Raw genomic sequence first — 26,146 nt, forward strand, 5'->3', positions numbered from 1 at the left:
AAAACGGAACGAGGCTTCAAGCACGCCCATCGAAACATTTCCGCGCGGAGCCCCACGTACAGTTACGGCGAAATCACTGAGCTGTGTCGCTCTTTTTCAGAAGCGACCTAACCACAAATGATAGCTCAACGAAGTGGCTCGTCACTTGTAAAGTTACAGCAGTCAAACACTCTAAACGCGTGATGTTGATTCTAAATCTGAGGGGAAAAACAGGAGGGCCCGGAAAAAGAATCCACGCGACCACGGGGAGATAACACCGCAAACTCCAAATATATAGGCGTCGGGGTCAGGAACGAACCCACGACCTCCCGCATACCAGGCAAGGTAGTCAACATCTCGCAGGGTCCGGGATTGAACCCACGACCTCCTGCATACCAGGCGAGGTAGTTAACATCTCGCAGGGTCCAGGATTGAACCCACGCACTCCTGCATACCAGGCGAGGTAGTTAACATCTCGCCACCACGAGGCGATGTGAAAACATGACGAAGCAGCGCTTCATGTTCCCGCTCGCGAAGCTGGGGGCCGCCCGGGTGGCTACTGGCGGCCGTGGAGCCCCCCTCCTCCCAGACCCCCCCCCCCCTCCCAGGCCCCCCCCTCCCAGGACCCCTCCCCCCCTACCGCCCCACTCACTGACCTTCATTGTCACCCCCGGGGGGGTGGTAGAAGGAGAGGCCCAGCGAGATGAGAGCCGCCACTTCCAGGATGATGAGCGTCACGTCCTGCAGGGCCTCCCACACTAACTGCAGGAAGGTCTTGGCTTTCTTGGGAGGGATGAAGTTCTGGCCGAACACCGATATCCTGATGTCCAGGTCCGAGGAACTCCCGCTCAGCCCTGCGGAGGGGGGGGGGGGAGAAGATGGTGTGGCGACGTCACCCACGGGGACTGCAGGGGTGGAGGGACGCGCCAGCTGGGCGACGCCGACGCAGTGCCCGGCGGCACGGCCCGTACGCGCTTGCCGCTCACAAGCACGACGCACGACGGACATTGGCGGCTTTTGTCTGATTGTTTGAAGCAAAGTCGCTCAACCCAAAGTGCCAAGCAGCCAGCAACAAACGGCACCTTCAAAGCGTTTAATGCACAAGAGGCGACACGTTTACTGAATTGAGCAGGGTTACTGTTATCAATATGATTATAAGAGCTTGGGGAAAACAGGCGATGAGGGGGGAGGGGATTCCAGAGTGAAGCGGTGCGAGGGAAGAAGCAGAGAGACAAGTGAGGTGACCTGTTGTGTGGTGAGTGGGTGAGTGAAAGGGTGGGTGAGTGAGTGAAGTGAGTGGGTGGGTGAATAAGTGGGTGAGTTGTTGTAACCTGTAGTGGCAGTGGTTAAACAATCTGCTTGAGGAGTCCAACCACGGTAGTAGCGAGAGAAGAGTGAACACGAGGTGACTGGGTACAAGTGACTGGAGGGAATTAGCGCTGGATCATCAATCATCCTGACCGTTGCTTTCTCTGAATTCTATCCGGTGCAGTGGGGTAGGGACTGGGTGCACCACTCCAGAAATGACAGCAGCAGCAGCAGCAGGATTCCAACACCACACAAAATGTGTGCTCTGTGTGGCAGAATTAATTGTTCGGAGTTAAAGAAGATTTGGCATGGAACAAAAAACCAAGCTTCTTCGATGCCTCCTAAGCCAGATGAATAACACGACCATTCCATGACACTATGAGATCTCTTTTACCAGTGGCAAAATATAATGGTAGGTTTTTACCCTTTTAACTGGTACAAAACTGACACCTTTATTCAAGGCATCATGTTTGCAATGACCACAACACAAGTAGTCAATAAAGCAAACAAAAAGAAGCAACTCTGATAAGGATAATAAGGATAATAATATGCACTGTCCTTGAAGTTGATTGGCCCACACCCGAGACGGCTTTCTTTAGAGCCTAGTCCCCATTGGTGTAGGTGTCATCTGGCCCTACACCAATGGGGACTAGGCTCTAAAGAAAGCCGTCTCGGGTGTGGGCCAATCAACTTCAAGGACAGTGCATATTATTATCCTTATCAGAGTTGCTTCTTTTTGTTTGCTTTATTGACTACTTGTGTTGTGGTCATTGCAAACATGATGCCTTGAATAAAGGTGTCAGTTTTGTACCAGTTAAAAGGGTAAAAACCTACCATTACATTCCATGACAGCCCAGATGAGGTTGTTGCGCCAAAGCAGATGAATGATTTTACTATGGCTAAGAATACCGTTGTTAAATATATCTGTGGATTTTCAAATCTTAGCTGATGTTATCTTTTCCTGGGGTCTCTTTACCACCTCGACTGGGGCAGAGTGACGCTCATGTGGCGCGCTCCGCGATAACCCAGCATGAAGAGGGCGCGACTCGTCGTCATCATCATCTCCGACATCGTCATCGTCGTCATCATCTCGTGATGCCCACTCCACCCAGCTGTGTTTTCACAGCCGTGACCGAAAAGTCTGCGCTGGCCCGAGGTGACGGCCGGCACTGCGGGCCCCTGCGGACGGACCGCTCTCTCGGCAGACAGCAACCACGGCTCCGTCCCATCGAGCGCTCACAGAATCAGAATCTTTACTTAGACTGGAGGGGGAAATCCGATGAGCTAGCAAGCTCTTTTTCACAGATGTGCAGTCGGGGCACGGGGCAGAAGGCTCGCTCCTCAAGGCGGATCCGGGGCCCAGCCGTGCCAGGCCCTCCCCTTTGAAGCATGCTTCTGTAACTTCACGTTACATAAACAGTTTTATGAGTAACTTGTCTTAGACAACTTTTCTTTCTGAAAATGTTCGCATTAGATTTAATATTTAGTTATATTTGTCCGCCAATTTCACGTTCTTCTTTAACATGATTGTTTTTGCTCTGATTTCCATTTGATTAATTGCTGTTCTTAGTTTTTTGTTGTTGCTTTTGTCATTGTGGTGACCCAGGTTCACTCCTTCAGATGAGGCCCTACCCTGGCCCGTTGAGAGTTCTCATCTGGTCAAACAAAATCAACCTGAAACTTAACATTGTCTGCTGTCTGTGCATTGTCAGGAAAATAATTTTTATTCATTTTCAATATTTTTTTAAAATCGGAATTCTGCGTTGCCTCCAGCTGTAGAGCAGACTACAAATGTGCCACGTGGGAGAAGATTTATCACCATCAGGGGTGCTTTCCTGCCAGTGTTCTCACTGCGACAGCATTGGGGTCACCACTTGTCCAGATTTGACCCAAGCAGTCTGGGAGTTGGCATCTCTGCGTTTGGGAGGTAGGAAATTTATTTGTACCGAGATCAGGTCCGTGGTATTGTGTACGAAGTTTATTTCTGTCAACTGCACCGTTTTGATTTATCTGGGCTGACTTGAGAAATATGTTGCAGGCCAGATTCGTTGACAGCAGCGCGTATGGCACCGTCAGGATCAAGAGAATTCCTGCAGTGACATGCTCGGGGCCCTGTCCGCCACAATCATCGCCAGGCCCTCTCGGTGCCGAGCATGTCTCAAATCTTTCTCGCCACTCAGAATCCTTTCATGGGCAGTGTTTGTCTTTTTTTTCTTTCGTTCAGAGCACCATTTCACAAGTTCCTTCGTGAATTCCTCCTCCGAGTCGGACAGATTTTTCGCACACCCGGAGGATGAATGCCATCGATGGAAACGTCTCAAGGCCGGCGATGGAGCCGTGTAATGGCTGCCGGATACAGTGCGTCACTTTCACCTTGATCCGGCATTCCTTGGCCGAACTGCACAAGATACGCGTGGCGGCTGATAAAGGGGTTCATTTTCATCGTTACCCGTTTTGTTTACGCTATCGCGTCCACAATCGCTGGCTAAACTGCGGACGTCCGTAGGTTGCCGCAGTGGAGAGGATGAGCCTTGCAGCGCAGCTCGCGAGCTGTCAAGAGCACAGCGTGCGCAAAGCACGGCTCCCGCGGACATCGCGCACTGTTACTGCACGTGACCTAATTGACCATAAAAAACCTGATCACCCCCCCCACCCCCAACACCTCTTAGCCGCACATCGGGCGAAGTGATGAAATGGGCAGGCAACGTTCATCTCGCTCGCAACTCTGTGGGAGCGAGGAGTTAAGTCCGGGGTATGTTCGTTGGTTAGATCACGTAAATAAAAAACGTCGTTAGATCCGCCACCACCCGACGCAGCCAATTGGTGAAGGTTTGTCACGTAAACGAAATGCGCCGATGAGTCACTAGTTCAACACTAACCAGTTGTGTGTTGAAGAGTAAAAACCCCGCAAGCATTTACAATGAGAGTAACGAGACGTTTCTCCACCCAGCACACTACGGTCACCCGGGGTCGTCCGCCTACACCGCTGGGGATTGCCGCTGGACGGCTCCTGGGGGATCGTTTCCAAGTGGCAGTTCCAAGGTGTAGACGCGGGGGGAGGGGGGGGGGGTCGGGGGAGGGGAAGGGAGGGGGGGTCGGGGCAAATGGCGGAAATAGCCTTCCCCCCGAGATCAGGAATATTTTATTGATATTTACCAAAGCAGATACAGTGAACGTGTTTTTATTATTAATGTTAGGGCCCTATTCAAGAACCTTGACATTTGGGGACCGCCACCCCCATCTCCCCCCTGGGAAGTTTATAGATCCACGGCTAATTGCCTCCAGTTTTTGTACTCGACTCAAGAGTCCAATACACACCCCAGGCAACAGCTCCTTTAAACTCCTCCAATAGATTAACGTGCTCTTAGACACCGAGACTGGACACTGGGGCTTCAGATGAGCTTCCTAACAAGGATGTTTAAGGCAGAGGACATAGATTCAACTCAACTAGTTATTTTTATTTTACCAGGTAAGGCCCACTGAGCTGTGAAGCTCTTTTTCAGAAGCGACCTGGTCATCACACATGATAGCCCAACGAAGTGGCTTATCATCACATGGAAATGTATAGTAGCCAAATACTCTAAATGTGCGATGTTGATTCTAAATGTTGAGTGAAAAATTGGAGGACCTAAAGAAAAATCAATGCAACCACGGGGAGAGAAAGAGAGACACACAAACTCCAAATATACAGCAGGCGTCAGGGTCGGGATCGACCCCACAACCTCCTGTATACCAGGCGAGTTAGTTGACATCTCGCCATGTGTTACTGTGCAGCTAGTAGATGACTTTGCAAACTTCGGCTGGGGGGGGAGGAGGGGGAGTGGTGCTGCACAAAGGAGGTCCACGAGGTTGTATTCAATGAGCAGGGCAGAGCTTTTCATGTACAAACAAAAACACTCTGCAAGAGCAGAGAAGACGGCGTTAGTGATAAGATGCCAACGTTTGAGGGCATGGGTAATTGGCCGTGTTATATAAGAGCCAGTTGCATAAACCCGTGAGCTGCGTGTGAGTGCTTCCGTAAAGCCATGAAGGTAGAATCCTGTGGGATCGGCAATGTGGCAAGACAAAGTCTCTGCTGAGAAACCGGCGTCTCCTGTCCCAAGCCTCTCCGGGACAAAGTGCCCATTCTCATCGCTGGGCGTTTGTGTTGCATCAGCGTCCTGATTCACCCCCCAACCTCCAATTGGCACGGCTGGCTACGTACGGTGCGAAAGAAGTTCAACATACATACAGACACGGATACGTGACGCCAAGCAAAGTGGGAGACAAAATATTGCATCAGAGCCTAACGTCAACCCCTCAACTTCATCATCAAAATCATAAGCTATGCTCTATCCACTGCTGGATGAAAGCCTACCCCACGCCGTCGCATCCCTCACGTGTCCGCGATGTTACGATCGATGTCGCTGCCGCACGTGAGCCGATCATCTCATCGTTCCATTGGACGGTGGTCATCCACGCCGGGCCTGTTCCTTCTCGTGGTGGCAGGAGTTTGTATCGCGTGCGACGCGAGGGCGATTGTCTTCCCTCCGCCTTGCTCTCTTCCACGGCCCCCCGACCAAGCGGCTGGGCCACTCCGACGGCCTCCGAGACGCAGGCCGTGCGCCGTGGTGGCCCGTGCGGGGGGGGGAGGGGGCTACAGACTAGGGCCATTTCACCCTGAACCATGGTCTCTCCACTGCTGGCCACGTCGTGTGCCCGATACTAGGATATGAAAAACGAACGACCGTGAGTGGCAGTGCACGGGAACAAGTTACGATGGCACGGGCTGGGAGATGGAGGCGATAACTGAAACCACGAAGAGGCCGATGCGTTGGAAATCCACACGAATTCTAAATGTAAGTTTTGATTTTAATCAATGAATCACTGTTGCCGAGCTCATACACATTACATTGGTAATGTTACCACCCTCCTAACACACGTGGGGTGTTTTTTGGGGTTGTCCGGTTTCCTCTCACTGTGTGTAATCTCTCATTCACGGAGTTCGCAAAACATCCTAACGTAGGACCTCAGAGCTTGGACAATTGTCGGCGCCGGTTCTGGCTGCTCCTCTGAATAATTCTCTCTCTCTCTGAGAGTGAACAAAACGGCACGACTCCCCGACTCCCCGACTCCGCGACTCCCCAGCTCCATAAGTCCGTGACTTTGTGACTCCATGACTCCGCGACTCCCCAAATCTGTTACTCCCCAACTCCGTGACTCCGTGACTCCCTGACTCTGGGACTCTCCAACTCCGTGGCTCACGATCACCCTGCGGCTCCCTGCGCGAGGCGGCCAGCACGGGAAGTCGGCAGAGACGGGAGGTCTCCAGAACATGTAACCTGTGTGTGTGTTGTACCCCCTGTGTGTGTGGGCAGTGCCGTGGGGGGAGGGCCAATTTAGATTGGCCATTCCCCTCATGGCGTTTGTAACCACCAGCGGCCAAATGGGGTCTCTGGACGGGTTCGAGGTGCTGGTAACCCCTCCACCTTCAATTAATTACCACCAAACCACTATTCAAAATAATAATTAATAAGCTTGTGCCGAAGGCCCCGGGGGGACAGGCGTCTATAATGTCTCCTGGCCAAACCCCATTTTGCGGAGCCAGGAGACCGAATCCTTACCCTCGGGGCTCCTCCAGAAACAACAAAAAAACACTACGTGTGGCCACGTAGAATGTTCGAATGCTCACTGCGGAGGAGAGGCTGTCACTCTTCTGTTGGAAGCTGGACCGGTACCACCTGGATCTCTGTGGTATTTAGGAGGTCCGGTGGACCGACTCTGGCTCCTGCCACCATGAGGGGTGGACAGTCCTCTACTCGGGGAGACTGCCAAACAACAGGGAGTGGCTCTTCTTCTGAACAAAAGAATGAAGGGGACGTGGGAGCGTGGCGGCGAGTTGTGGAAAGCTGTAAACCCCAGGCTACTTTGGGCTCGCCTTCCCATCAACCAGAGGTAAGGAGTGGTGGTCATGGTAACTTATGCCCCCACCGAAGACGAATATCCGTGGAGGGATGCAGGCAAGGCCGATGAGTCAGATGCCTTCTATGACCTCCTGTCATAGGTGCTAGCTAAAGTGGCCCCTCGGGATAGTCATCTTGTTGGGCGACTTCAATGCTTGAGTTGGTCATGATGCTGGCACCTGGTCTGGAGTGATTGGAAGGCATGGGCCAGATCATCTCAATAACAACGGCAGAAGGCAGCTAGATTTTTGTGCAGCCCATGGGCTTGTAATTACCAACACGGTGTTCTGGAATCGGCGCATCCACACATCATGGATGCATGCCGGGTCCAAGCAAGAACATCTGTTGGACTACATAGTGACGGAACAGAGGATGTGGGCCCATGTCCTTGACACCAGGACCTACCAGGGAGCTGATCTGCCCACTGACCATCGACTTGTCATCTGTAAGATGCGCCTGCCATTCTTTCACTCCGGTGGTGGGTGTACACCCAGGACCCCATTCAAACCCAAAGTGGCATGGTCTCAGCTAGCTGATGAAAGTTTTAAGCGAGAATTTAATCATTGCTTGCTGCTGGGGTTGGCATCGTCACCCACTCCTCCTGATGTCGAGGTGAAATGGGTGAGGTTTAGGACTGTGGCTCATGCAGCTGCAATGGCTGCTTTGGGTACACGGTCCAGACCTCCCCAGAGACCCTGGCTGACAGAGGAGGTGTCCAGGCTGGCTGAGAAAAAGCGACAGGCCCACTCTCATCGGCTACAGCATCCCATGTCAGAGAATGAGGAGGGTTACCGCAGCCTTCGTTTGGAGGTTCGGAGAGCCGTGTAGCGCTGCAAGGATGGGTGTTGGTCGCGGGTTGCTGAGGAAATGGAGTCTGCCTCAATGGCCCGCGATCACAAATCACTCTTTAACTCCATCAAAAAAGTAACCTGCAGCGCCACACCTATTACCGTCATTAGGAGAAAAAACAGTGATCCAATCTCTTACCCCCAGGAACAGGTTTGCAAATTTTCGGAGCATTTCTGTGAGGTCCTGGGAGAGGGGAAATCCCTCAGCCTAGAAAACATCGTGGACAAAGTGGGGATGACCCTGCTGAGGCTGCGGTGCCTGAAATATTGGAAGAAGTCACCCCCATGTGAGTGGCTGGCTGAGGTGCCATCTGGTGAGGAAGTACTGAAGGCGATCCGGAGTCTGAGACCAGGAAAGGCACCGGGCAGATATGATCTCCCAAGCGAAATGCTGAGGGAGGGTGCTGTTTGTGCACAGACTCCCCTACATGACATCATAACAACAGTCTGGACCACTGGACGGGTTCCGCAGGATTGGAAGGATGCCCTGGTGGTCCCCCTCTTTAAGAAGGGGGATCGCACAAACTGTAACAACTACAGGGGCATCTCACTCCTCAGTGTGCCGGGAAAGGTCCTGGCAAGGATTATTCAACATCGTCTTGCTAGGCACGCTGAGGAAAGGCTTGCGGAGCCCCAATGCGGTTTTAGAAAAGGGTGGTCCTGCACAGATGCCATATTTTCTGTCTGCTACAGCAGAGGTGTAGGGAATTCCCACAAGACCTACATATCTGCTTTATTGACCTGGTCAAGGCCTATGATACCATCAGTAGGCCTGAGCTCGGTCGACTCTTCGTGCTTTCGGAGTCCCTGACCCTCTGCTCACGATCATTAAGGACCTTCATGATGGTGAGCGGGCCCGGGTAAAACTACGTGGCCGGGAGTCGGAGCCATTCCCTGTTCACCTTGGGGTGCAACAGGGATGTCCTCTGGCAATGGTAGGCTGATCGATGCCCGGGTGCAGTCAAGAGATGGCTCCCTATTGCTCAACCACGTTATGTATGCCGATGATCTCGTAATTGCTGCTCATTTAGAGGAGTTGGAGACACTGCTGCTGAACCGGGAGCTTGCACCTAAGAGATGCAGCCTTACCATCAGCCCCACCAAAACGAAGCACCTGCCTGGGTATTTTGTACCATCGGACACTCCACCCCAACAACTCCCAATCGGTGATGGGGCAGTTGTGGAGAGAGTGGAGAGTTTCCCATACTTGGGCAGTGTGCTCATAACCAGCTCCGGTTTAACAGCAGAGGTCTCACTCCGAATCAGCCGAGCGGCATTATCCTCTCATCGGTCGCGTAACGCTGTGTGGAAGCTACCTGGTCTGTCGCTCCTCACAAAGCTTCAGGTTTTCTCGGCCAAAGTCATTCCCTCCCTTCTCTACGCTTGCGAAACGTGGACCCCCCTAATGGAACATCTTCGCCGGTTAGAAACATTTAGGCTGGCCTGCCTACGATCCATCATCCTGGGTTTAACCAGACTGGATTGTGTGAGGAGCTCACAAATCCTTGATAGATCTGAACAAAGTCCCATCGGTGAGCTCCTCCGGCAGGCAAGGCTGCGTTGGCTGGGCCATGTATCCTGCATGCCCAGCCACCGCATGCCTAATTAGCTTTGTTCAGCCGGATATAAGGGGCTAAATGGGCGCGGCACGGGCTAGAGAAGAGATGGAGTGATGTGGTACAAAAGGACGTGGAGCTGAGTGGACTTGCCGATGACTGGTACCAGCGGTGTCAAGATCGGCCTCTGTGGAGGAGGCTCGTGAAGGACGCAGCTGGGTAGTTGGAGGCAGTCGCCCTCCAACAACAACGGAGGGCAGAGGAGCGATGCTCACAACAACGAGCGGAGCACCGGGTGACTAAAACACAGCAAGTTGGCACAGTAGGGGGCAACACACACACAGGGGGTACAACACACACACAGTGGGTACACACACACAGTGGGTACAACACACACACACAGGGGGTACAACACATACACACAGTGGGTACACACACACACACAGTGGGTACAACACACACACACAGTGGGTACAACACACACACAGTGGGTACAACACACACACACACAGTGGGTACAACACACACACACAGGGGTTACAACACACACACAAAGTGGGTACAACACACACACACACACACAGTGGGTACAACACACACACACAGGGGGAACACACACACACAGAGTACAACACACACACACACAGTGGGTACACACACACACAGAGTACAACACACACACACAGTGGGTACACACACACACAGTGGGTACAACACACACACACAGGGGGTACAACACACACACACAGTGGGTACAACACACACACACACGGGTTACAACACACACACAGTGGGTACAACACACACACACAGTGGGTACACACACACACACAGTGGGTACAACACACACACACAGGGGGTACAACACACACACAGTGGGTACAACACACACACACAGGGGTTACAACACACACACACAGTGGGTACAACACACACACACAGTGGGTACACACACACACACAGTGGGTACAACACACACACACAGGGGGTACAACACACACACAGTGGGTACAACACACACACACAGGGGTTACAACACACACACACAGTGGGTACAACACACACACACAGTGGGTACACACACACACACAGTGGGTACAACACACACACAGGGGGTACAACACACACACAGTGGGTACAACACACACACACAGGGGTTACAACACACACACACAGTGGGTACAACACACACACACACAGTGGGTACAACACACACACAGTGGGTACAACACACACACAGAGTACAATACACACACACAGTGGGTACAACACACACACATAGTGGGTACACACACACAGTGGGCACACACACACACAGTGAGTACACACACACACATAGTGGGTACACACACACAGTGGGCACACACACACACAGTGGGTACACACACACACAGAGGTACACAACAACAACAACCGCCATACACACACAGAGTACAACACACACAGTGGGTACAACACACACACACACACAGGGGGTACACACACACAGTGGGTACAATACACACACACACACAGGGGGTACACACACACAGTGAGTACACACACACATAGTGGGTACACACACACAGTGGGCACACACACACAGTGGGTACACACACACACAGGGGTACACAACAACAACAACCGCCATTCGCCACTAAGTGGCGGTGACGTCACCACGACGCTTGTGCCAGGCCAAGTGCACCTTGAGGCCACATGAAATGTCGAACGCCCGCTGGCAGGAGGTCACGGGGCAGACCCAGGTGCCACGGGTCGACTGACCGAGATGACTGGCTGATGCACCACTTGTGCCCCCTACTGTGCCAACTTGCTGTGCTTTAGCCACCCGGCGCTCCGCTTGTTGTTGTGAGCGTCGCTCCTCCGCCCTCCGTTGTTGTTGGAGGGCGACTGCCTCCAACTGCCCAGTAGCGTCCTTCACGAGCCTCCTCCACTGAGGCCGATCTTGACACCGCTGGTACCAGTCATCGGCAAGTCCACTCAGCTCCACGTCCTCCTGTACCACATCACTCCATCTCTTCTCTAGCCCGTGCCACGCCCATTTAGCCCCCTCAATCCGGCCGAATAAAAGCTGTTTAGGCATGCGGTGGCAGGGCATGCGGGCTACATGACCCAGCCAACGCAGCCTTGCCTGCCGGAGGAGCTCACCGATGGGACTTTGCCCAGATCTTTCAAGGATTTGTGAGCTCCTCACACAATCCAGCCTGGTCAAACCCAGGATGGATCGTAGGCAGGCCAGCCTAAATGTTTCCAACCGGCGGTTAGGGGTACACACACACAGGGGCACGCACACACAGGGGCACACACACACACAGGGGTACACACACACACACAGTGGGTACACACACACAGTGGGTACAACACACACACAGTGGGTACCACACACACACACAGGGGGTACACACACAAAGGGGTACACACACACAGGGGGTACCACACCGGTCCTGGGCCTACTCTAGGTCGACTCAGCCTCAAATGAGTACCTAGTACAGTACGTAAACACATCGCCACAAGGGAGACAAAGGCGGCCGAGCGTGGTGCTGGCCACCCACCCCCTCGTGTGCCGTTCGGGCCTTCATAGGTGCTTGCTAACATCACTTGCCCCGACAGTCTGATAAGGCTACAAGGGGGATCTTTGTCTCTGTCCCCCTATGTATTTTGTGCAGCATATGGGGATTTGCCTGAGCGCAGAGCTACATTGTGAAATGTGCCACGGCTCTCTGGAAATGCCGTGAAAATTGTGCTATGTCTACTTGGCGAGTTGAATAAAAAAGCAGGCCCATGACCTGAGGAGACCGTAGCAGGGGCTTGATTATTGGTCAAGAGTACGGTGACTAAAATAGCTTCCATTGGAGCGGCCCGCTTCGACTCTCCCTCTGGCTCCACGTGTCAGATCTCCGTGTGTGAGATTCGCCGGGCGTGAGACACGCCGAGCGTAAGACCTACGTCCATGAGACCTACGCGCGTGAGACAAGGCGAGCGTGAGACACACCGAGCGTGAGACACGCCGCGCGTAAGACAGGCTGCGTAAGACAGGGCTGCCTGTAAGACACGCCACGTCTAAGACGTGTGGCATGTAAGACACCTCTGCATGTAAGACCTCCACGTCGAAGACACTCTGCACTAATCCAGTAATCGTCCCGAACAACTTGCAAGGCCCTTTTCAGCAATCCCCACAAATCTGCTTACGTAACAAACAATAGCAATAATCGTGAAACGGTGTGCTCAGGGTGGCACACTTTGTGTGGGTCAGCTTATAAACATTATCCTTCACCCAGCCGTCCCTGCAGCCACGTTTCAACAGCTTTTTTTTTCTTTGATGAAGAGTGGCAGCTGACGCGGGGAGTTCATACAGCTCTCTGCAACAGGCAATTGTTTACCATACTCTTTGGTTCTTTCGGTAAAGTCACGTAGGTATAAAATAAAATAAATCACGACGTTTCGGGCACAACACAAGCGTCCGTCGTCAGGTGGGAAAGCATGATCTGCTGCTGAGGCAGACTGTTTTTATAAGTTTGAAATGGGTGGAGCCCAAGAGTCATAAAGAAGTGGCCGGGGCTAGTGATGTTAACGTGAGAAGTTAGCATGTAACTGTAAGGTAGGAGGAGAGCGGCCTCCTGGACGAGGGCACGGAAGTGGCTATGTTAATGTGAGAGATTAGCATGAAATAACAGCTGACATAGGCAGGTAGGATGGAAACATCAGTCAGTTAATATTTTACCTGGTTAATAACGTCCTTCCAATGAATGCTCAGTTTGTACCCATCCTCTCGGTTGAAGTTGTGTCTGTGTTTATATATCTGAATGGCTTCATGAACAAATCTCTGAAGGTAGCCGGTGATAAGGGAGAACCCATTGGGGTACACGTTCGTCATCTGGCCACATGGCCTGCCAGCACTGAATCAATTTCTCAACCACATCAATTCCATACACCCGTCTATAAAATTCACCATGGAAGTGGAAAAGGATGGCAAACTACCATTCCTGGATGTTTTGATCGAAAAGAGACCTAATGGCTCGTTGGGACATTCCGTCTACAGGAAAGCCACCCACACGGATGCCTATCTAAAGCCTGACTCCCACCACCATCCAGCTCAGAAGAATTCCCTTATCAAAACACTACACCATAGGGTCCGTTGCATCTCCGACCAGCACCACATAGCTAGTGAGTTGGAGCACGTACACCAAGCCCTCAGGATGAGTTGTGGTTGTGGCAGCAGTTACATTGGGGAAATGAAACGACATGTCTCGGACCGCGTCCGTGAACACAAGGCAGATCTGAAACACGGTAGGACCAATACCTCTGCCGTTGCCTATCATTGTTTTAACGCTGTGGGCTCACGCAAAATTGATTTTTCCAAGACGGAGGTGCTCTGCAAACCTACCGGCTACCTTCAGAGATTTGTTCATGAAGCCATCCATATATATAAACACAGACACAACTTCAACTGAGAGGATGGGTACAAACTGAGCAATCATTGGAAGGACGTTATTAACCAGGTAAAGTCTTAACTGACTGTGATTTTTCCAACCTACCTGCCTATGTCAGCTGTTATTTCATGCTAATCTCTCACATTAACATAGCCACTTCCGTGCCCTCGTCCAGGAGGCCGCTCTCCTCCTATCTTACAGTTACATGCTAACTTCTCACGTTAACATCACTAGCCCCGGCCACTTCTTTATGACCCTTGGGCTACACCCATTTCAAACCTTTTAAAACAATCTGCCTCAGCAGCAGATCATGCTTTCAAACCTGATGACGGACGCTTGTGTTGCGCCCGAAACGTCGTGATTTATTTTATACCTACGTGACTTTACCGAAAGAACCAATGAGTATGGGTTCCTGCAGTCATGAAAGTCTCAAATCAAAATTGTTTACCACTTTCTAAATAAGGATTCTAATGACCTAATCTAAACCACCTGACTGCAATATCCCATGACAGAAGCAGGACTACAGCATCTCTGGCACAGACAAGTAGCATTTAATAACTATAACTTCTTACTATGAAAGGGAAGAAAAAAACACGTGTGGATTCCATGACGCCTTGCAAAATGCTTTTGGGCTCGAAACTATATTTTACAAATGTAATGGCTGCATGTGACCCGCTATAACACATGGATCAGAGTCATGGAAATTAACGGGGAAAACGGAACGCGTTGCAGCGAATGGAAAGCGCTCAGAGAATTTGAAAGTGCTCAAGAGATGCACGTTGGGAATTACGCCGTGCCGGTCGGCCTGGGTTGTTGAGGGGAGAGAAACTGGGATAGGTGCATATATCACTCACCACTGACGCTAGCCTGGGAATCAAACTTAGATTAGGCTGGGAATCAAACTCAGGTCGCCGGGTTCAAAGCGGCGGGCGCGAACCGCCACCCCGCCGCCCCCCCCCGCCGCCCACGGCAGGCATTGACAGAGACCGAAATAGGACAATGCTCCCAGTAACCTTTGGATATGAAGAGGAAGACAAAGTGAGTGGGATACGATGAAAGGAAAAGGTCCGCCGTATTAAAGCGGCCATGCCACCAATGCGACGCGCCAGTTCGAGTCGGTGGATGAATGGGGCGCTGCAGGCGCCCGCGCGTGCTGTGGGGCTCCGCTCATTGGTTCCGCAGCTGCGCGAGGACGCGTGACGTCCCTCTGGCGGTGGATGATTACGCGTGGGAGGTTTTATCGCTGTGCGAGACACCGCTCTGTCGATGCTACACCGATGGAGCCATTGTATGGTTAGGAATGTATTGTGCGGGCAGTCTCCGCATTGCCTTCCATTCTTGTTGTAAGATATATATTTTTATATTCATATAGACGGGTTCACGTAAAGATTAACTGCATAGCGTGGGGGTGGGGGCTGCAGATGCTTATGAGCAGTGAGTCAAAAGGTCTGGGCAGATTGGCTATTGGGGGCCATCCATTTAGTACGTACGCATGGAGGGGAGAGGGGGGGTTAACCCAAATGCGTACGCTTACGTATGGGGGGTCTACTGACAATGTACATATGCATATGAAACGGGGGGAGGGGGTGAAGCCTCGATAATCATTTCTCTACATTGGCCTTCAAATTAGTTAAATAATTTCATTCCTTGATCGTTTCTACGTGGATTAAATATCGGACCTATAGAATTCGGGGTATGGGGGATGCGTCAAGCGTACATATGCAGGTGGGGGGGGGGGGTAAAAAGTACACGTGCGTACAGGGAGGGGGGGCCGTACTAAATGGATGGCCCCTTGTCACTAATTCTTAGCGCCAATCCTCAGTTCCACCAGCCCACTCAGCATCCAGCTCTGCAACTGTCAGACCAACGATGCTGGAAAAAAAATGGCAAAAGTGTGCATTTCTAAATACCAAAAATAATTCACCGCGTGGTATTGCCACAGTGTGACAACGTGATCTAAGCATACACTCGACTGACGTTTCTAACAGCAGCGTTGCCTTCAGAGCAGAGAGAGAGGGCAGAGGGATGGAGCAACGCGGATTGAAATCACACTTTAACCCCTGGTGCCCTGAGAACACGCCGTCCGTTTTCAGTTGACAAATGAAAATTTTTTCCCCAAGTGACAGGTGACGATCGTTTTCATACCTAGACACTGAGTACTGTGGTCGGCTAAAACACTAAATCCGTCTGAACGTGAAATCTGATTTAAACGAAAAGTAACGTTTGTGGACGCGACTGCAGGTCGGGCCGCACGGGAGATCCGACGGTGTCCGTGGTCACGGGTGAGAGGCCCCGAGCTAAACGAGCCGCTCATTGTGCGAGGCCGCCTCCTGCGGTCGTTTAGCATTCGACGAGGTGTGAACATAGCTGTGTCTTCCTCAATCACGTGAGCATTCACAATTTGCCGTGAGTTACTCTTTGTAAAGTCTGAGGTAACTGAAAATGTCTGCCACATTAGTTAGTGCTTCCACGTAGATTAGGCACCCAAATTTGCCGAGGCATCAAATGCGCTTTTGAAAACTCTCTGGTTCTTTCGGTAAAGTCAGATCGATAGAAAAATTACAAAAGAAATCACAACGTTTCAGTCTCAACACAAGCGTCCGTCTTCAGGTGAGAAAATGATCTGCTGTTGTGGCTTCATTTAGGCAAAGGAGGGGGGGAAGTGGGGGGGAGGATTTTTGTCGAGTGGTGGCTGCAGAAAATTCACGGGGGAGAGGGGGGGAGGGTTTGTGGTGTGCAGGGACGAGTGGGGCTGGAGAAATTAGCATGTCAATGAGCTTGAATTAGTAACCGGAAACCAAGACGACACGGGTGGGTGAGTGAAAATCATAGCAGTTAAAACTTAACGTGGTTTATCACGTCCTTCCAATGATTGATTTCTCAATGTTAATCCATCTTCTCGATTAACGTTTTGTCTGTGTTTGTATATCTGGATGGCTTCATGAAAAAAATCTCTGATGGTCGCCCGAGGGTGCAGAGCACCTTGGTCTCGGAGAAAACAATGTCATGTGTGCCCACAGCGTTGAAACAATGATCCGCCACCGCCGAGGTGTTGGTTCTGCCGTGTTTAAAATCTGATTTGTGTTCGCGAACCCGGTCTGAGGCATGTCGCTTCGTTTCACCAATGTAACTGCTGCCGCAGACACAATTCAGATTATAGACACCAGGATCGTGGGAGACAGGCTTTAGATAGGAATCCGTGTGGGTGGCTTTCCTATAAACAGTGTCCCAACGAGCCATCAGGTCTCTTCTCGATCAAAACATCCAGGAATGGTAGCTTGCCATAATTTTCCACTTCCATGGTGAATTTGATAGATGTGGGTGTATGGAATTGATGTGGTTGATCCCAACCCTGACACCTGTATATTTGGAGTTTGCGTGTCTTTCTCCCCGTGGTCGCGTGGATTTTTCTCCAGGTCCTCCAGTTTTCCCCTCCACATTTAGAATCAACGTGCGTTCACAGCATTTGGCTGCAATAAATGTCCACACAACGATGATAAGCCACTTCGCTGAGCTGTCATTTGTGATTGCCAGATCGCTCAGCACATGCGATATTAGTTTAGGCCGATGCAGCCTCTTGCACGGTGCACTCAGTGACACCTGCACCCTGCGCTCCTCCTTCGAATAAGGGATTCTTTAACGCGCGTGCATACGCTAATCGAATTGGCGCTAATTAAAGCCGACCAAAATATCCCACCATATTGCAGCGCACGGGTGTCTGACACATTGTTTTAACGTGTTCTGAAGAGATGCCTTATTGCACCGGCGCAATTCTTTCCCACCGAGGTCAGAGCCGTGTCGCCCACTCGAGGCGCCTCGTGCCGTTACATGAGGGGACGCTGTGCCGTGGAAGCGCCGCAGCGTTCCTCCAGCCACGCCGGGAGAGATTGCGCGCGTGATGAGTCACGCGTACGGAACAAGACTCCGGCAGAGGGCAATTAACACAATGCAAATACAATATCATTCATACCATTTAATAGTTGTTCAACGTTTTCTTTCTTTATGAAATACAACTCCCCCAATATGGCTTAAATTAAGTCGCCTGATTTAGATTTTTGTTGATAACGAACGCTCCGCCCGCCCCTTACCCCCTTTAATTTCTTCTTTTAATTCTCATGCAATAACACCAATTAGCGCACGCAAACACCTGAGCTTTATTTGGCCTGGTTCATTAAGGAAACAGTGACTGTGGCAAAGCGTTTGCGTCATTGTAATGAGGTTTATTTTTAATACACTTGCAAGCGTTTACTTCCCGCGCCGATAGCGTGCGGACCGGCGAGCACCGAAGGGCGACTTCCGCTCGTGAGTGCAGCTTACGGCAGGGGTGGCACGGACGGCGCAATGCCTAGTCGTCTTTGTCTCTCCTCTTAGAGCGATGCAATCGGTTTGACATCCTCAGCAGAATTCCTCTGAACAACAGCCCAGTTACGTGACCCAGCAAGGCGTCTTGGTTAAGGTGCCTATTATTATAATTATTACTGCACAGCAAGTCAACCTCAGTAATACCCTCGTCTGGTTCAGATACACACACTGCCAATTGCATGTACATTTGAATGGCCCTAATTTCAATTCCATTGCCGGATGATGGCCTCCCCAAGGCGTGCGGGTCATTGAAGGCTATTTTACTAAACCTTGCCACGATGGTCAGTGTGTGATGGTGAAGATAGGGAACATAGACGTTGGAGCATAGTGCAATACAACAATACATTTTACTTCTTCTTTCGTATGGCATTTTGGCTATTACAACAGATTACAAATTGATGTTGACATTTGATATCCATTCGACTGCTTCCGGAGTAGGTGCGTGGATTTTTAACGGATTGCCGTTGAATGTTCCGATTGGGTGATCGTTCACGATGTGTCTTACATGGCCCGAGATGTCGCATCACCACCAGAGTCACAAGGTACCCATGCAGCCAATAACACCCGTTGTGCATGCTGGTCACCCATCCAAACACTGGCGCCACTTTGGGCACCAACTTTTAGCCACTTCGGCCACGGCAACGTTGCGATGTGCAGCGCCCTGACCAGCGTGCCAGCGCTCGGCACAGCTGTACTCACACGGCAAAATCACACGTGAGTGTGCCCGTGCAAGGCGTGTCCACGGCGACTCCCTGGGATTAAGTCTGGTGCAATATCTGGGAAGGGGTACAGTTGTAGATCATTTGGATGTGACAGTAAAGCCGCCTAACGTCCGGGCGGTCCGCACGCACAAAGGACAGAACGCGGTGTAATCGCCGCACACCGCAAAGGGCTACCGATCGGTCATTCTGCAATAACCACACATCGCTTGGGGGAGGGGAAAAAAACCTAGCATATCAACGAACACCTTTCACGGGACGATAACCTCCACGGCTGCGCTTGTTTGAATAATTTACAGCGTTCATCCGTGACTGCGTCGTCTGTCCTCCCAATCTCTTCCCTGGAATATCTCTCACTTCCCATACCTGTCCTGTGTTCATCCCTCACATCATATCCATGATAGAGATAAGGCGGCGCACTCCACACTTCACTTGGCAACTCTATCACGTACGCCGTGCAATCCCAGCCCCTTACGTGCGTACGCATGCGTGTGTGATATTCTCGCTAACAGCACTTCTTGCCCCAACAGTCTGTTAAGGCTATACAGGGGATCTTTATCTTTGACATTCTCTACTTGTCCAGCACACAGGTCCCCCTTGCAAATGAGACTCCTCCTGATCCCTTGAGTTCCCACCGGATAAACAAAATGCACTCGATGTGCACGTGACATGCTGGACACTGGTGCCACGTCTCCAACACCACTGGAAAGCGTGGCTCTACCCCAACAGCACTGGGACAGCCATGAACCATGCCAGGGTGAGCATCAGTGCCCAGGCTCCACGAGCCGCCCACCACCCTCTAGCCTCCACAGCCAGCGTGGGGGGGGGGGGGTCAGGAATTAAAAAAATAAATACGTTAAACACCTTGTTGGGTTAGTTTCGGCTATTTAAGTTCGAACCACTCTTTGCAATTTTCTGGCGTGTGAGTTTAACACGAGCGCCACTGGGCAGTCGAACTGCGCCACCAACCTCGCGGGCGGCACTGGCACCGCGACGTTGTTGTGAGGCTCGGGGTGAATGCGCTCCGCCCCCTGCGTCGCGTCGAGCGCCCGGCCAGCATGCACGCCCGGCCAGCATGCACGTCCGTGGTGGTGGTGGTGGTGGGAACGCAGCGAGAAGTGGCCGGCACGCCCGTGGTGGTGGTGGTGGTGGTGGGAACGCAGCGCGAAGTGGCCGGCATGCCACGCCGCCACACACACCGCGCTGCACTTTCGGGTGCGCTCCTGCGGCCGTCTGGAACGCTCTTCCTTCTGATATTAGGATGCCACTGGAGCTATGCACTTTTACATCTGGATTTAAAAACTAATTTCTTTAAAACGCCTTTTTGTCTGTTAGTCTGTTGTCCTGCCCCCGCACCTCCGATTAGCATGGTTGGCTACGTACGGTGCGAAAGAAGTTAGCATGGCGTACACGAACGAGTAGGCCGAGAGAAACGTCACGGAGATGAAATGAGGGCTGAACAGAGGGCAGGCGAGGAGAAAGTGACAGATACGCGGCACAGGATGTGGCGGAGTCTCTCTGTGCTCTGCGACATCCCCGCCCTGGAGGAACGTTTGTCTTCTACGGTTTGCCTCGTTTGGAAGAAGGAACTTTGGCGAACCCTCTACGCTCAAAAGTAGCGCTGCATGGACACAGGCGTGAATCTTCCTTAAAAAAATATCCCGAGGCGGAAGATTCCTGCTGGATGCAACTGCGTTTGCAAACGTGATTTGTAACTTAGATCCTTACCCATGTATCGATAGTTACATTTTAATGTGCGTTGTTGTTTTGATGTGGTCTGGGACCGTTCTTGCTTTTGTTTTGCTGCCATGCCCAAGCATGGGAATTGGTGTACTTATGCAATTTGAACGTATACTCTTAGAGAATAAAACATTTCACCTGAGGACGATTGCTTGTGTTGCGATCGAAACGTCGTGATTTTTTTTTCTATCTACGTAACTTTACCGAAAGACCCAAAGAGAATGAATTCCTGCAGTCACGAAAGCTTTAAGTCAAGATTCAATTTGAACTTACATACCTCATCGATTGTATGTTAGTTTTAGACATTTGCGTACCTCCCCTATACTTTGCATCCCTGATATTTTTGTATCGTTTGTTGTTGTAACTTTCTGACCCGCCACCTAATGGACATCTGTAAAAAATATAGCTTCATAGCTCACCGGATTTCTCCAGGGATAGATAAAGATTCTGATCCTAAAAGACTCTGAGGCGATTTCCAAAACGCCGACGGATGTCACCGACTCAGGGCCACTGTCAACCAGAAGCGCTGGAGCACGCCGATAGATCGGAGCTGCTCCTCGCTCACCAACTCGGCCACTCGCACGGCGGGCAGGAAGGGGGCAGAAAGGGGGGGGCCGCCCCCATCGAGCCATGAGGGCGAGACGACGACGAGAGACGCGCGGCAGCACATTACAAGTGACAGATTAAGATAATCGGATTGCCGAGGCAGAAACGGGTAACAGTGCGTAATCTGATTACCCTTATTTGGCACGCACAGGTCGAACGCTCTGGATGATAACTTTTGTTTTATAGATTTAAAAATGTTTCCAAACACAATTAAGTGTGCGGGAGGGGGGAACCAACGAGTCAGCAGTTTGGGTTAAAAGTGAGGTGAGCAGCCGCCAATGCACATGCAGCACTGTACAGGAGCCGAAAAACATGATCTAAGTGTACAAAGCAGAAGTGCTGTTCAGTCCAAGGTTACAACCAAAACACACGCTAATTTAAAGGAAATCGAGCAATGCCATTATGTTGCTTTGAAAATACCAAAGACACGATTATATTAGATTAGTTCTAAAAGCGGAGGCGCCGGAGGCTCCGAGGTCAGAGCGCTGAGCCGGCACTGCTGAGCTTCCACTTCCAATCCGGGTTTGTAACGCAGTCAGTCATTCAACTGCACCCCTCCAGCATAGCTCGTTGGCTAGGCCCAGCCACCAATCATTAATTGCACGCAAGACATCACACATTTGCTTTTCACTTGATTGGACTAAGTATGTAGATTGGACGAGATTGCGAACATCGGTTTGTCACGCAACAACCGCGGAGCAGAGTGAGTGGGAGAGAGAGCTCCCTCAATGTGGCTATGCGGGAGATTCTGTTTGTGAGAAGCCTCTCGCGAAAAAGCCTTCCCTGTAGGCCCATTCTCTGACACCTGGGGCACGCTTGTGTGAGGGAATTCCAAAAGGATTCTTCATCTCATAACACGATGCCGATAGCATGACTGAAACACACTGTGGGGGGGGGGGATCTGTACACAAAAGTAAATATTATTTCAAAAACCTCAATATCAATATCAGAAATCGGAGACTGATTAATTTAAAGTGTAACCCTCCCGGCACCGCATGAACAACGTCAATGCTGAAACGTCATCTTCGCCCAGAGCTTCCGACACCCCCGAGAATTCCCTGACACTAGCAGCGGCAATAAGTGTGGACTCCCCCTGTCCCCACTAGATAAAGTGATTCACAGAAAACAAGAGCACATCAGCCCAATCCCACAACCTAAACGATGCACACACACAGAAGGCCCCTGCTCCGCGACAGCGTTCGCTGCCGAGCATTCACCACGCTGGGGTGTGGGGCACCGTGGAAATGCTTGCCGCTCCCCTCCTCCATCGAGGGGTGTTCATCAACAGCCAACGCTGCCACAGCCAACGCTGCCACAGCCTACGCTGCCACAGCCAACGCTGCCACAGCCAACATCACAGTCCACGCCACAGCCAATGGCATAGCCAAAGCTGCCATAGCCATCACTGCCACAGCCTACGCTAAAGTCAATGCCACGTTGCCTCTCTGCACGATAGCCCCCCGCCCTCCTGCCTCAACCAAAAAATTGTGACTTAAAAAAACCGATCCTCCCTTCAAAAGCCCTGTCGGGACCGTATCTTGAGATCCCGTCACATTTGTACACCTGATTAATCCAAGCCGCGTTGTATCTAATGTATAATGTATGCATGTGGAAGTATATTTTATGTATATTTTAACACTCTGAGGCACGAATCCCTCACATCTAAGATGAGCTTATCCACGGTTCCAAGTAACCCAACATCCTCTCATCTGCAGACCCTTATAGATTTGTATATATGAGAAAGAAAAAAAACTTAACAAGAAACTAACGAATAACCATACACCACAAAGGAGTATTCCAGTCCTAAATCCCTCAAACTTTTGACGACGATGATTGTACCTGATGAAGCCGCTTCAAAGCGACCCCTCATTCTGATCTCCGGAGCCGTAACGATCGCAGACGTCGGATCCGCAACAGGCGGCAACGCTCCCTCATTGGCTCACTAAAATGTTCGCTGCACTGCCTCTGCCTGCGTCGTCACACGTGACTTCACTTGTGTTCATGCTGTCCGCTGTAGGAACATGGCAGTAGGCAAGTGATACAATTTTACGATGTGAGGATCTGCGGATAGCCAACTAGGAAAGGGTGTTTGGGAATTCCGATCACGTGTGCCACCCAGCCAGCAAGCAATTTCTTGGCCTACCTCTGCAGAAGAGGCTGCTGCTATGAACTGCAAAGGTCACAACACGGATTCACAATTACATTGATGAGACACTGTCAAAACCGATCCGGAGTGTTCTTGTGTCAAACAAATGGTTCGAGCGAGCCTGACCTTGCCGATGGCGTACCGAATGTCGACACACATCCGGTATTTGCTTGTGCTGCACCAACACCGCTGAGATTATTCGCTCTGAAAAATGCAGTGCGGCTGACGGGAAGAAGAAAAAAAGCTTCCATATTTTTTCACGGGGAGGGCCAAATATGCGGAGGTGTATTGACTGCTTATTTATGTTGCGACGACAAAGGCAGATAAAAATGTTCGGCATAAAAAAAAATTACCCTAAAACGCAAATGTGCGTGATTTGAACAGGAAAAAAACAGAGCCAGGATGAATCTAATGAACGCTTGAGGCTCCCGAGTTAGTGGGCAAAAACGTCATGGGTGTCAAAGCAAGACTACATACAAGGAAATAGAAGATTTGGTTTGAATGAAAGCAAACGATGACACAACTCGCTCGGAATTGAAATCATTTAATTCCGATGTCAGGGCCAGCGATCCTGCCATGGTGTAACGGTTTATCGCACTGGACATGCAATACAGGGGTCACCGGTTTGATCCTATCTCCTGGCGCCACAAGGGACAAGTTTCGTACATCCCCGTCACTTCCTCTGTCCAGCCGGCGGCACGGATGGGTTCACCACGGTGAGTCGATCGGCAGGTTCCGTCTGGTGGGCTAAAGAAGCGTGGGTAGCCTCATCTCTTCCGAGAAGCCTGGCCAGACGAGGAAGAGTAGGCCAAATACACCTCTACTTATTTACGTTGAACTTATTTGGCACCGCACGAAGCCAACTGCGCTTATCGGGAGGGGGGGAGTTCCCTGGAGCCCCCCTCTAAGGGAACCCCCCCCCCATCGCCCAGCCAGCAGCGGCGCCAGTGAGCGATTTCAGGGTGGGAAACCTTTCCGTCAGCGCCTTCGAGGGCCAGCGCCCGCCACCACAAGCAAACAACTGGCGGCACTCGCCGCGAGCCAGGCAGAGTGCCCGGGGCTCCACCGCCCACCCTCCCCACCGCTCCTCACCTTCAGTGGGCGAGGTCTTGAGCCTTTTGCAGAGGCCGTAGACGTCGCCGTAGGAGTCCTGCAGCTTGCACAGCGCCTCGGCCCCACGCAGCTCCATGAGGCCCCGCAGCTCCGGCAGGGAGCACCCAAAATCGCTGTCGTGGTTCGCCTCCGAGCGAGGGCTCTTGGGCAGAAAATCCACCGTGCTGTTCGCCATGTCTCCCATCGTTCCGCCGTCCCGTGTCCCGGGAGGGAACCAAGATTTTTGTCTCGTCGCAGGAAGGAGATTGGGACCAATTGAGAGTGGATTCCTAAATTTCCCTAAGCAGCGTCAGGTGTCAACATTGTAAAAATAAACACTTGGGAAAGTGTAAAATTTTACTAATGTTATGTTTCCAACAAAACAGGTATCAGTTAGCTTTTTATATTATTAAATGTGATTTTAAAAGATATTTGTGGCTATCCGAGAGGGGGCAGTCAGGTGGGGCCACTTTCACAACCGGATTCCTGACAAGCACGACTCCATCTGCAGGGGAGAGCAAACACGGTCGATCTGCCACAGTGGCCGCCCCGACGCCGAACAGTTCCAGAAAAAATCCAAGACGCCTGGCTCCTCACAGCTGGCAAACGCTCGGCGCATAATTCCATACATGGCCTCCATCCATGTCGCCGGTGTCCGCGGTTGCTTTGTCGCTCGCTTCCCCAGCAGCGTCAGCCGGAAGTGGTCCCTGCGATCGACAGTGAGGGAAAGGTGGCGGAGCGCCACGTTGGAACGACAACAAGGAGGACGGAAAGCAGTCAACCTTCGCTTCAAAAACCCGGCCGTGCGAAGCAGCAAGTCTGACGAGGATGCATTTATAGCATTCGAAAATTTCTACTCTCAGACTAATAGAGGCCATTACAACGTCCAAAATATCAATAAATTGTCGCGACATATTAGGTGCAGCGTTATTTATTTATATATATTTTATTTATGACGCGGCTCGGCCGCCCCACACCATGCATGGGGGGGGAGGGAAAGGCAGCGATCCCACGATCCGTTATGGAATCCAGCAAGCCCCAACCTTTAACCCACAGCCATGGCCACCGTCCTTCACAAACCTGCGCTGACCAACGACTGACACGGCATGGGGAGGCTTTCGACCAACCAGTCGATCGGAAAAAAAAACGTGAATTATTTATTGATCACGGTGTGATGAGTATATACGCCGTGCAATAAAGGCTGCACACAAATGCAAAGCACACCATGTACGGCATGTGTGTGTTTACACTCTGGAAAGGACGTCGTTATGATTTGATGTAATAATGCATCTCAAATGCTGAGCTCCATTCAAATTACTAGAGCGCGATGAGGGCCCCTTGTAGGGACCGGCTCGGAGGCACGTATGGTTCCACATTTATTTATAATTTGCACGTGGGTGTATAATTCAATGCAGTCCGAA

The 26,146-nt window shown here is 51.3% G+C and overlaps 1 protein-coding gene across 1 annotated transcript in view; it reads right to left on the reverse strand.

Moving 5' to 3' along the window:
* The window catches only part of LOC144729269 (plasma membrane calcium-transporting ATPase 2-like), a 231,618-nt gene that overhangs the window by 125,720 nt on the left and 79,752 nt on the right, over positions 1 to 26,146 (reverse strand). The window contains exons 3-4 of the mRNA XM_078609397.1: positions 24,726 to 25,432; positions 636 to 833 (exon numbers count right to left, since the gene is read on the reverse strand). Coding sequence (XP_078465523.1) covers positions 636 to 833; positions 24,726 to 24,930 — 403 coding nt within the window. The 5' untranslated portion in view covers positions 24,931 to 25,432. The remainder of the gene's footprint in view (positions 1 to 635; positions 834 to 24,725; positions 25,433 to 26,146) is intronic.

Source organism: Lampetra planeri, chromosome 32 (genome assembly GCF_965212315.1).
Source record: "Lampetra planeri chromosome 32, kcLamPlan1.2.h2, whole genome shotgun sequence".
Lineage (NCBI taxonomy): Eukaryota > Metazoa > Chordata > Hyperoartia > Petromyzontiformes > Petromyzontidae > Lampetra > Lampetra planeri.